Source organism: Agelaius tricolor, unplaced genomic scaffold (genome assembly GCF_023055355.1).
Source record: "Agelaius tricolor isolate 1412-34295 unplaced genomic scaffold, bAgeTri1.0.p SCAF_7, whole genome shotgun sequence".
Taxonomy (NCBI): Eukaryota; Metazoa; Chordata; class Aves; order Passeriformes; family Icteridae; genus Agelaius; species Agelaius tricolor.
This window is the reverse complement of record NW_027269267.1, coordinates 764,021-776,513: the sequence shown is the minus strand read 5'-3', so window position 1 is coordinate 776,513 and position 12,493 is coordinate 764,021. Positions and strand designations below refer to the sequence as shown.

Here is a 12,493-nt window from a genome sequence, read left to right as displayed (position 1 = left end):
TTTAAAAATAATTCAATCACTTTTTGTTATTACGTGTGAGGAGGATTGGGGTGGGAAACATTGTGGGTAATGGAGTTTTTTCTTACATTCTCAAAACTGAGATGTCACAACTCCAGACTCTGACTCCAACAGCAGTGCCTGGTTCCAGGCTGCTCTGCTTGTCACAGTGAGATCTCAGTTCATTCAAATCCAGCAGCCAAAGCCCTTGGAACAGAGAGAAGCTGGGAACCAGGAGAAATTGCTTTGAGGGTTTGCTCTGTGTGTACATTGCACATCTGCCCTTGCTTTGTTCAGCCTCTCCACTCCTGTCCTACGTGCACATTGCTGTATCCAGAGTTCAGTACATGCTTATAGATATATATGTGATTTTTGTGCATACAGTACAAAACCACAGCTCTGTTGTCATTGTCAAATACAGAGGAAATCTCACAGAAAAGCGTTTAAAGGCATCCGGTATTGTTTGTTCATTTAAATATTTTAAAAGAAGGAGTGTCCTCAGGAAATTATTTTTCTGTATGTAGGATATATTTAGGATCTCATTAAAAAAATAAAGAACTGCAGTGAGAGTCTGTTAAACGACCCTAATTACTTGATAGAGTTGTGAAAGGCTCTGCTGTGACTGTGGGTCATTTCCTTGGCTGCCTGCAAAGCTGTCAAGTGTCACTGTCCCTGGGTTTAGGGACCAGGTCTGGGATCTGACAGTGCTGTGCAAGCAAAGGGAACTGGGGCTTCCTCCAAGGCCCCATCAGCCCCTGGGTCCAGCTCCTGCCCTGAGCACAGGAGACGGGGAGAAAGAAGAAATAGGGACAGAGCTGAAGGGTCAGAGCTTGGTGAGCAGCAGGAGCTCTGCCCTCCCTCCATCCCCCAGAAGTGGCTGGGTGTCTGAAGGGTGATGGATGGCAAGGGAAATCCATCCCAGTTCCGGGAGCTGCTCCATGGGAAAGGGACTGGGGTGTGACACAGGAGGGGGAGAAGGTTGGGTGTGGGACCATGGTGCTGGTCCAAGGGCTGGCCCTGTTTCCAGCCCTGCTCTTCAGGGAATCACAGGATGCTCTGGGGGGTCCTCAAATCCCACCCAGTGCCACCCCTGCCATGGCAGGGACACCTCCACTGTCCCCAGTGTCCAGCCTGGCCTTGGGCACTGCCAGCCCCAGCTGCTCTGGGCACCCTGTGCCAGGGCCTGCCCACCCTCTGAGAGCTGCTGCTCCCTCTTCCCCATCTCACCCTGGCTTTTTAGTGCACATTTTGCTTTTTGCCAAACAAATGGTATGGAGTAGTTTCCTTTTCTTTTTCTCTTTTAAGAAAATCAGAGAAAAATTCTAATGTCTGTAGAATTTGTATGATCCTAAAAATTATGAAGGCATTATAAAAAATTGTCTGGCAATAGAAGATAAAGTTACCCTTTCTTTCAAGAAAATGCAATTAATTTGTATTGTTGATTTACAGCACATTTAACTATTCTTCAGTGAAATATCTGTACTGTGAAGATGGCTCCTTTTGGTTTTCAAGGCATTTGTAACAGGCATGCATTAGGCAACACTGTTTCTCATAATGCAGTTTTAACTGACTTCAGTTGCTGTGAATGTCCTGTTCCCTCAGTCCCTCCGGGTTAAACAATTCTATTTACAGACAAACTATAACTAAACAAGAGTCCCTAAACTGTGCCCCCCTGTGTGAGGCCTGGTGCTGCTCCAGCTGTGGTGGCACAGCTGGTGTGGGGCTGTGCAATGTGGGACACAGCTGAGACTGGGCTTGTGCAAGTGAATGATGCAAGAATAAATGCAAATGATGCAAGAATAACTTTTAAAGTTTACCTGTGTGCTGTCACATTTCTGAGAAGTGCTGGAGAAGAGGGAGATGGAGTCAGGACATCTGCAGATGAGTCACTCTTCTCTCAAGCTCTGACCTCTGCTCCTGGCACAGGGACAGCACCCAGGGAGCGGCTGGAGCTGGGCCTGGAGGGATTTAGGTTGGATTTTAGGGCAAGGTCCTTGCCCAGAGGGTGCTGGCACTGCCCAGGCTGCCCAGGGAATGGGCACGGCCCCGCGGCTGCCACAGCTCCAGGAGCCTTTGGCCAGCGCTGCCAGGGATGCCCAGGCTGGGCTTGCTGGGCTCTGGGCAGGGCAGGGCTGGCACTGGGGGATCCCTGGGGGTCCCTCCAGCTCAGGACATTCCATGATTCCATGACTATTTATGCTGCCAGCACCTGCCTTGCTCTCGAGGTGGACCAGGCACAGACAAGCCCAATGGGGAAAAGCAGCATTTTTTATTAATGTCTTGTGATCACCCGCCCATAAGGGGAAGGAAGCACCCAAGAATCATAAATGTTCAAAGACAAAAGCAACGATAAAAGCCAGAGCATCCACAAAATAAGCAAAAACTTCTGTTAAACACTTATGATTATTTTTAGCAATGTATTTATATTTTGTTAATTTGACTTACTGCTATACAACTGCTACATTAATCTCTGACCTACAATAAAAACACATGGCAGTGAGTTTGGGATAAAGGGAAAGGGTGAAAGGGCATAGGGGAAGGAAAAGATGAATTATAAAGTGACAGACAGAAAGAAAGACAAGGAAAGAAGGGGGAAGAGATTATCACTCCTGGCTCCAGCCTGGTTCTGGCTGATGGGACATCACTCCTGGATCCAGCATGGTTCCAGCCAGGCGACAGGATGTCACTCCTGGATCCAGCATGGTTCCAGGTGACAGGATGTCACTCCTAGATCCAGTGTGGTTCCAGCTGGCAGGATGTCACTCCTAGATCCAGTGTGGTTCCAGGTGACAGGATGTCACTCCTGGATCCAGCATGGTTCCAGCTGGCAGGATGTCACTCCTAGATCCAGTGTGGTTCCAGGTGACAGGATGTCACTCCTGGATCCAGCAAGGATCCAGCTGTTGGGATGTCCAGGGTCAGGGACTTGGTGGGGGTACCCTTTTATGGAGTGGGTTCCCCACCCTGAAATGGGTTTCACACCTCTATGCAAACCAGGCCTCCTGCACAGTCTGTCCTTTCAGACCCTTCTGGAAAAGGGTCGGCGGCTCTGGGGGTCTTTGTGCTCTTGGTCCATGGCCACCTCTTGGCCCGAGTCCTGTGCCTGCAGTGCTGGGTTGCGCTGACCTCCAGGAACCACAACCGGGACGTTTGTCCTGCCCGAGTGCTGCTCTGCCTCCACCTCCAGGCCCGGCCTGGCACTGGTGTGGGCGCTACTCCTCCGGCTGTGCTGCCAGGCAGGGACACCAGAACAGCCCCAGCACCAGCCGGGGACACCGGAACGGCCCCCGCACCAGCCTGGGACAGCAGAATGTCCCCCGCACCAGAGAGGGATAGCGGAATGTCCCCCGCACCAGGCGGGGACAGCGGAATGTCCCCCGCGCCAGAGAGGGACAGCGGAACAGCCCCCGCAGCGCCCGCCTGAAGCGGGAGGGACGTTTCTCAGAGCGCTGGCTCTGTGCCTCTGTCACCTCCGGACCGAGAGGCTTGGGGGGCTCCTCCTCCTCAGCAGCTGCCAGCTTGGCACCTGTGGGACCCCACAGGGCAGGAGAGGCGCTGGGCTCATCAGCACAGGCTGACTTTGCTGCCACCTCTGTGCCCACATGCCTGGATCAGCTGGGCCCTTCCAGGGGGTCCTCATCATTCACCGAGCCCAAGGGTTTGTTCCAGATGTTGTTCTGGATGGCTTTGTCCCCTTGAGACACCACTGGGACTCCTTTGGAACACACATTGTCACCAACATTGAAATCAAGAGATGACATGGAGTCCAACAGCTCTTGCCAGTGGGCCTCCACCTTCTCCTTGCCCTGTTTCAGATTGGACAGTCCTTGGTGTCTGTCAGCTTCATGCTCTTCCTCCTCCTCAGCATCATAATCGTTGGGGAAATTGGCTTCCAGCCAATCCAGCACCATCTGATGCTTTGACACTCTCTCCAGTGCTGGCAGTTTAGGTGACAAGCTTGAATTGCTGTCCATACCACCGACCAGCGCCCTCCTTGTCAGCTCTTCATCCTCACGTTCTTCCCAATGGGAGAGCTCTTCATCCTCACACTCTTCCCAATGGGAGAGCTCTTCATCCTCATTCTGTTCCCAATTGCAGAGCTCTTCATCCTCATTCTGTTCCCAATTGCAGAGCTCTTCATCCTCATGTTCTTCCCAATGGGAGAGCTGTTTATTGTCATCCTCTCCCCATGGGGACATGTCTTGGACATCACAGTCTTTCCCAAACCACAGCTCTCTCTCGTGTGTGACATCTGCTGGGGACAGCTTCTCATGCTCATAGTTAACCCCTTGGGACAGCTCTTTGTCACTGTCACTGTTCCCCTGGGACAGCTCTTTTTCATGCTTCTCTTCACCCAGGGACAGCTCCTCGTAACTCTTGCTGTCCTCTCCAGAGAGCTCATTGTCACCTTCCACTGGGGACAGCTTCTTGTCATTGCTGTTTTCCCCTGGGAAGAGCTTGATGGCCTCTTCCAATTTGGACAGCTCACGGTCACTTGTGCTGTCCTCTGGACCAACCTCAATGGCTTCTTCCTCTGGGGACAGCTCCTCATCAGTTGGGCCATCCCCTGAAACCACCACGATGTCCTCTTCCACCGGGGACAGCTCCTGGTCACTTGTGTGGTCCCCTGGAACAACCTCAATGTCCTCTTCAACTTGGGACAACTCCTGGTCACTTGTGCTGTCCATTGGAAAGAGCTCACTGTCATCTTCCACTGGGGACAGCTCCTGGTCACTCTTGCTGTCCCCTAGAGAGAGCTCGATGGCCTCTTCCACTGGGGACAGCTCTGGGTCAGTGCTGCTGTCCCCTGTAAGGCTCTCGATGGCCTCTTCCACTGGGGACAGCTCCTCATCACTGCCATTTTCCCCGTGGGACAGCTCGTTGTCATTGTTCTGTCTCTCCAGCTCTGTGTCTGTGAGGCTGCACCCCATGGCTCGAGCCCCCAAGGGGATGGGCAGCACAGGCAGCAGCTGCCAGCCCGGGGACACACGGGCTGTGCCCTCCTGGGCCACCCTGAGTGGGGGCAAGGACACCCTGGGCACGGGGGTGTATGGCTGCCAAGCACAGCGGCTGCAGGGCCAGGGCTCCTTCTCCCCTGCGCTCCCCAGTTCTGGGCCCTGTCTCTGAGCATCCCTGGGGCTCACCAGGCAGGGCAGTGGTGTCAGTGGTGACAGCGCTGGCAGAGGTGGCAGTGGTGGCAGTCTGTCCCCACAGAGGGACAGGGCCTGGCTCCAGCTGTGCTGTGGCACTGCCTGCAGCTGCCCGACCTGCACCTGTGGGACCTTGAGGTGTTTGGGCTTTCTGGGTCCTACCTTTGGCTGCCCCAGGTGGACTGGTGGCAGCTTGATGGGCATCAGTGAGAAGCAGTAGGGGGATGAGGATGAGGAGGTGTGGGATGGAGACGGCTCCCTCGGCAGGACAAAGGTCCTGGCCCTGTCCCTGCACTGGCCTCTCCTTTCTGCCTCATCCCTCACTCTCATCCTCCTCTGCACACTCAACAATTGGCCTTGGGCAGGCTGGGAGTTGGGGTTCCCATTCTCCCTGTTCATTTGCTCAGTAATTCCATTGCTCACTAGTGCAGACAGACACAGGGAGCTGCTTCCTGCACAGAGAGCGGCTCTCCTGTGACTGGGCACCGCAGGGCTCTGCGCCCCTCAGACACCCTCAGCCAGGGCCGGGCTCCCTGATGTCACAAGGCTCTCTGGCCACCAGCACGTCCCACATCCCAAAGGGCCCCGACACCGTGTGCCCGTGTGCCCAGGGGCTGGGCTGGGCTGCGGCAGCATCGCCACACGGCTGCGCCCAGGCCAAATCCCCTGTGCTGATACCGGGGCCAGGGGTGTGCGATGGGACACGAACCACATGGGGTTCAGCCTCTCTGGGAGAAAGAAACGAGTGTTTGAGGCTATTTGGGAGAGAAAACTACTCTCGATGGCACTCATCAGTTATACATGGGGCTCAAAAGCCATAACAAATACTAGAAAGGTATAATTAGAAATACATGTGGCTCAAAAGTCATAAAGAGGTAGTTAGGAGCAACATCTCTACTTACAAAAGAATTACGAAAAGAAGAACTATGCTATAAAATACTTACACGGTTTTTGTCAGTTTCTGTTCTCATTCTTTTTAAACTTTCAAATTTGTTTCCTGTGCTCTTCATTCTTGTGGAAACATTGAAGCAAAACTGAGCAGCAGCAGGGAAACACCAGCAGCTGGCTCCAAGGCTGCAGAATGGCTGTGCAGCTCCCGCAGCACTGCCACGCTCCAGCCGTGCACAGAAGCCCCTCTCCTTTCCCAGGCTGCATGGCAGCACACCAGCAGGAAAATCAGAGTTCCTCCTGATGTCCTAGGCTTGCCCTGCACCACTGATCCAGAGCCTCCTCCAAGTGTGCTGAGCGAGAGGAGACAGATCAAGTGTGCTTCTGGATCATCTGTTTGCTCTCCCATTTTCCCATTGCTGAAACAGTGCCGACCTGCAGGTGGGACCACACCTGATGTCCCCCAGGCCTTTCCTCTGGGCTGGAGCCCTGCAGGGCAGCTCCACCCTGAACAATTCCTTTTCCCATTGCAGGAGTCTCCTTTGGTGTGGAAAAGAAAGGAAGGAGAATTGGGGGTCTCCTTCTCCTTGTCCATCTTCTCAGTAATTTCTGTCATCCTCCAGCACAGATGGATCCAGGGAGCTGCTTCCTCCAGACAGGCAGCAGCTCCCTGGGTGCTATCTGCCTCCTTTGGGACAGTTCCCTGGAAGTGTCCTGTGCCACTCAGCAGAGCTCTGCATCCTCATCTGCTTCCCACTGGGAGAGCCCTTTGTCCTCACCTGCTTCCATGGGACATGTCTTGGACATGGCAGTCTTCCCCAAAGACAGCTCTTTGTCATACTCGCTGCCTTCTTGGCAAAGCTTCTTGTTGCTGCTGTTATCCTGTTGGGACAGCCCCTCACCACTGTCACTCTCCCCTTGGGACAGCTCTGTCCTGGCCCTGGGAGGCCTCCTGGTCACTCCGCTTGGCCCCTGGGGAGAGCTGGGTGGCATTTTCTCTTTGGACAGCTCCAAGGCACCCTTGTTATCCCCAGGGGAGAGCTCAGTGTCACCTGCCCTGGGCACTCGTGTTTCTTTAGTTCATCCTCCTACTATTTGTTCTCTTCCCACTGGGACATTGAAGACAGACACCTCCATCAGGAAGGTGCATGCAGCAGGGTTCAGGGATAACCCAAGAACACCACAGGAACAACAACTGTTTTGTGCCTTCTTGATTTCATTAAACATTTTCCTGTTGGAAAAATGAACAGGGGCAGCTCTACGTGCAGACCAGCCTGACTTTTGTCAGCCCCTGGGCTCACACAGAGGAAGGAAAACTGTGGCTGTTTAGCTGAAATGGGATGAAGAGTTTTCATTGTGGACCAGGAACTGCTGGGTATCAGCCCTCTCTTTGCAGCAATTTGTTCAGCTTGGCAGAGGTGAGGCATGTCCTCACTGCTCTCACAGCAAGCACTTCAATCACAGAGAGCAGCCTTAACTGGCAGAGGTTTCTCTTTCCTCCCACTCCCTGTCTTTCCTCCCACTCCCTGTCTTTCCTCCCACTCCCTGCTGCCTCGATGCAGAGCTCCCCAGCCCACCTGAGCTGTGATGACCATGCACAGCCCCACCATGGCACCTCTCCTCACAGCCCCACCATGGCACATCTTCCCTCACATCCCACTATGGCACATCTCCCCTCACAGCCTCACCATAGACCTTTCCTCACACCCCACCATGGCACATCTCCCCTCACAGCCCCTCCATGGCACATCTCCCCTCATGGCCCCTCCACGGCACATCTCCCCTCACAGCCCCGTCATGGCTCATCTCCTCTCACAGCCCCACCATGGCACATCTCCCCTTACAGCCTCACCATGGCACATCTCCCCTCACAGCCCTTCCATGGCACATCTCCCCTCAGGGCTCCACCACAGCACATCTCCCCTCACAGCCCCTCCATGGTACATCTCACATCCCACCATGGCACATCTCCCCTCACAGCCCCACCATGGCACATCTCCCCTCACGGCTCCTCCATGGCACATCTCCCCTCACAGCCCCTCCATGGCACATCTACCCTTACAGCCCCACCATGGCACATCTACCCTTACAGCCCCACCACGGCACATCTCCCAATCCTCCATGGCACATCTCCCCTCACGGCTCCTCCATGGCACATCTCCCCTCACAGCCCCTCCATGGCACATCTCCCCTCACAGCCCCTCCATGGCACATCTCACAACCCGCCATGGCACATCTCCCCTCACGGCTCCACCATGGCACATCTCCCCTCACGGCTCCCTCCCCTCAGGGCTGCGGCGCCGTTCGGGCGCCCCCTGGCGGAGAGCGGGGACAAGCGGGACCCTCTCCCACCCTGTTCCCTTCCTTCTCCACTTTTCCCCCCCTCTCTCTCCCTCTCCCCGCCCCACTTCCCTATCTCTCTCTCACTCCCCATTCCCCGTCCCTCCCGTCTTGCCCCCTTTGTTCCCCTCCCTGCCCGTTCCTTCCCCTCTCTCTGTCCTTGGGCGCGCGGTCACAGCCGCGGCCCGTCCCTCCTCTTCCTGCGGCCCCTCCTCTTCCTGCGGGTCCGTTACCGGCCCGTTCCCGGGGCCGGCCGGCGGCGCCAGGTGAGTGAGGCGGGGGCGGGCCGGGCTCCAGGTGCGGGACCCCGGGGAGCAGGGAGGGAGGGAGCGGGGCTGGCTCCTGGGGGTCCCAATGCATCCCCCCTTCCCAAATCCCAGCAGGGATCGCTGCGTTCACACTGCCAGGGAGTAACCATTCTTTCCCAGCCGGCCCCCTCGGGGGGTGAGGGTTCTGTATATGGATCTTAACAACAGGTTTATTAAAATCGGGGCTACCGGGTTATGAGAAAGTCACTTTCGGAGCAATAATTGAATTTTAAAAGTGTGTTTATTGATCATTCTCTTTAAGTAGTAGTTACATGGGATTTTATGGCCGTATGAAAATTAGTAATTATCTTTGTCCGCCCCCCAGACGGAATGAAATCACTGAGTCATAAATAAAAGGTGTTAATGAGCTCCATTATCACAAGCTAATGACTTAATGTTAATGCCTTACATGGATCAAAGCCAGCTGAAAACATTGAGGATTGATCCAGTCCCAAGTACTTGTCCTTTTCCTTCTCTGGGTTAAGGCAGAAGGGCAGTATGGTTTGTGCAGAAGATGTAAATGCTGCTTATTCTTTGATTAACCTTGAGGAGTTGATTTGACCTAGGTTTTGTTTGGAGATGGAGTGAGCAAAGGAGATGTTGCCCTCTCTGTGTCTTTAGGTCCACCGATCCAGCATTTCCTTAAGGATTTCCATGAGTAAAGAAGAGTTGGCTGATGTGTGACTGGTGTGTCCAGTTAGTGTTATATACTTCTACTTTGATTTTACACAAGGACTGACTTTGTCACCTGCTGAGGTGCTGTCCTGGCTGTGTCCCCAGATAACCCAGAATCACTGGAATTGCTGACACAGTGACATACTCACTGCTATTGATCTGTTCTGAATTCCAGGTTTATGTCCCTGCCTGACACCAGCGAAGGAAGTTGGCCACTGCTGGGATACAAAGGCTGACCTAGTGAATCTATAACCTGAGTGCTGATCCAGATGTTGCTGTGAAATGCCAATAATGTGCTGCGATGACCTCCTTTGCCAGCCTTCCAGGTCGTAGGTCTTGATCCAAGGGAGTAGGAAATTGAGCTGTTGCTGAATGTAGGTACAGAGGAGAAGGGAGGGATTTGTTTCAGCAGTTATTGCTCAGCTTCAAGCTTATTCCCAGTTTACAATGTTTGCTGAAAGGCAACAAAATAAATAGTAGAAGAATAAAGGTGATAAAAATGCTTCCAGGGAATTCTGCAATGCTAAACAAACCCATGCTCCTGTTGTCATACCAGGAAAAAAGTAAATTGTGAATTAATTTTCATTTACATCGTAATACTACTATTTTAATACTAATTAATTAGAAATGTAAATTAATGACTTTAAGCTTAGGGAGGACAGGACTGGATGGGATGTTGGGAATCTGGAATTGTTCCCTGGCAGGGTGGGCAGGCCCTGGCACAGGTTGGACACTGGCAGTGCCCAAGGCCAGGTTGGACACTGGGGCTGGGAGCAGCCTGGCACAGTGGAAGGTAGCACTGGATGGGCTTTTTCCAACCCAAACCATTCTGGGATTCTGTGACTTCAGTAACAGTCTGTAAAAGAAAAAAATACTGCTAAATTTCAGTAGGGATTTCTTTAATATATCAGGCTAAAGATAAGACTCATGCCCTGGAAGTTCTTTAAAAAATAGGATATTTAACATGATTTTTGTCTAAATGTGTCTGTAGGTTCTTTATAATGTAGCTGCATGTGAAGAAATCCCCAGTGGCTTTGTGTCATGCTGAGTAACAACATGGGGCACTGTTTCATGGGACGGGGAGCCATGATCCCAAGGAAGCTGAAGCCGTTTCTCTGCAGGATGTTGTCGGGTTACAAACCCAAAAACGACGTCAAGGACTCTTACAAAGTCCTGGAGCTGGAGGAAGGCTGTTCCCTCGACGACGTCAGGAACTCCTATCACAATCTTGCCAAAAAATACCACCCGGACAGCAGCTCCGGCATGGCCGACTCCAGGGCCTTCATACGGGTGGAGGAGGCCTACAGGGTCGTGCTCGGCGACCTGGCAGCCAAACAGAAATCAGACTCCGGCGAGGAGGAGGAAGACCAGTTCAAATCCAAGTCCCTGCAGCACAGGCACTACCTGAGCTTCGAGGGCGTGGGCATCGGCACGCCGAGCCAGCGGGAGAAGCAGTACATGCAGTTCCGCGTGGACCGCGCCACCGAGCAGGTGCTGGAGTACCGGCAGCAGCGCCTGGAGAGCCGCTACGCCGGCAGCGACCTCAGCCGCGCCCAGGACGTGCGGCAGAGCAAGAAGGTGAAGATCACCCAGGCCGTGGAGCGGCTGGTGGAGGACCTCATCCAGGAGTCCATGGCCAAAGGAGACTTCGACAACCTGAGCGGCAAAGGGAAGCCCTTGCAGAAGTTCTCGCACAGCCCCCACATCGACCCCATGACCCACAACCTGAACAGGATCCTCATCGACAACGGCTACCAGCCCGAGTGGATCCTGCTGCAGAAGGAGATCCGCGAGACCATCGAGCGCCTGAGGAAGAGCATCGTGGCCTCCAGGAGGAAGCTCGGGGAGCCCATGACGCTCTCGGAGCAGAAGCAGTGGGGCCGGGTCTGCGAGCAGTTTGCAGAAGACATCAGGAAGCTGAACAAGAGAGTTGACAACTTCAACCTGGTGGTGCCCATCCTGAGCAGGCAGATGGTGCATTTCAGCACTGACAAGGAGATCCTGCGAGCACGAAAGACTTACGAGGCTGTCGTGGAAAAGGGTTCTGATTCGGGCACGAAGGAAAACGGGGGGGAAGAGGGCAAAAGGTTTGGGTGGAAGTCTTCTCTCTTGAAGTGGTTAAAACTTGCACCGAAGTAATTTCATACTAATTCCTCTTGCCAAGGTTTTTGAAAGCACTTTATTAATGAAATATAGCACTAGAGAAATTTCAGGTTCGCTGGAAATGTCAAATCCACGCTGTTACACTACTTGAAGGAAATTTGGATGTGTGATGAGCATTTGCATTATAAATAATTGAGTTATTTTAAAATATTATTAAATGAAATGTGCCAGTTTGGGTTGTGGTAGAGTTAATTTTTCTCATTGTTAGTCTGGGGCTGCGTGTTGGGTTCAGGCTGGAGGCAGTGCTGACCATGCCAGGGTGTTTTTATTGCTGGGCAGGGCTTGCACAGCACCTTTTGTGCCCTCCCCACCTGCCCACCCCTGAGCAGCTGCTGGCTGGGTTAAACCACAGCAGCAACAAAGCAGTTCTTCTCTTGCAGGCCATTTTCCTTCTGCTGAAATCCAAATTAATGTTTCACTTCAGCACAGTAATCACTTTTACAGGCTCTTTTCACTTCAAAGAGGAAATGGAGGCATAAGAAAAACACATTAAAGTGGAGGCAAACGTCTTGCTGTGCCCTGTTTGACCTTTGCTCTCTTGTTTCAATACTTACAACTCATGAATTTTTGGCAGGTTCTCTGCATATTTTTAGAAGTACATTCGCCTCTTCAAGGGTAGATTCAGTAGCTGAAGGGAGGGTTATGGATGTCTTGGCTTGGAATGTACATGTGCACAAGTCCATTTTTGCATCTTTTACAGAGAAAGAGGTCTTGGAAATTTATTTATTGGTGAACACCCCCTGCCATGGGCAGGGATACCTTCCAGCTCTGTGTATGAATGTTTATTTCCATAATTTATTCTTGTTTATAACAAAACTTAATTAAAGATACTGTGAATTAAAAATACTTTTCTGAAGGTCCTTTGACATGGTACTCTCGAAAACCTCACATTTTGATTCTGGTTAGGATCTGCAGGAATTGGATCAGAATTGCTGTTCAGACAAATCCAGTGGGAGATTTCAAGAGCAAATC

At 52.6% G+C, this 12,493-nt stretch overlaps 2 protein-coding genes across 5 annotated transcripts in view; one reads left to right on the top strand and one right to left on the bottom strand.

Moving 5' to 3' along the window:
• Nucleotides 1-12,493, bottom strand: part of IFNAR1 (interferon alpha and beta receptor subunit 1) — a 116,061-nt gene that overhangs the window by 41,752 nt on the left and 61,816 nt on the right. The window lies entirely within an intron of this gene.
• On the top strand, nucleotides 8,347-11,694 carry DNAJC28 (DnaJ heat shock protein family (Hsp40) member C28). Of its 4 annotated transcripts, XM_071430049.1 has the most exons (4): nucleotides 8,347-8,641; nucleotides 9,305-9,370; nucleotides 9,534-9,687; nucleotides 10,350-11,694. In XM_071430049.1, the coding sequence occupies exon 4, from the start codon at nucleotides 10,400-10,402 to the stop codon at nucleotides 11,495-11,497; it is 1,098 nt and encodes a 365-aa protein (XP_071286150.1). In that variant the 5' UTR covers nucleotides 8,347-8,641; nucleotides 9,305-9,370; nucleotides 9,534-9,687; nucleotides 10,350-10,399; the 3' UTR covers nucleotides 11,498-11,694. The 4 variants fall into 4 exon arrangements, with proteins under 4 accessions (XP_071286150.1, XP_071286149.1, XP_071286147.1 ...); XM_071430048.1 differs by lacking the exon at nucleotides 9,305-9,370 and having other exon boundaries at nucleotides 9,534-9,684; XM_071430046.1 differs by lacking the exon at nucleotides 9,305-9,370.

Coding starts and splice junctions, on each gene's coding strand:
- DNAJC28 (XM_071430048.1), top strand. CDS start 10,400: ATGCTGAGTAACAACATGGGGCACTGTTTCATGGGACGGGGAGCCATG.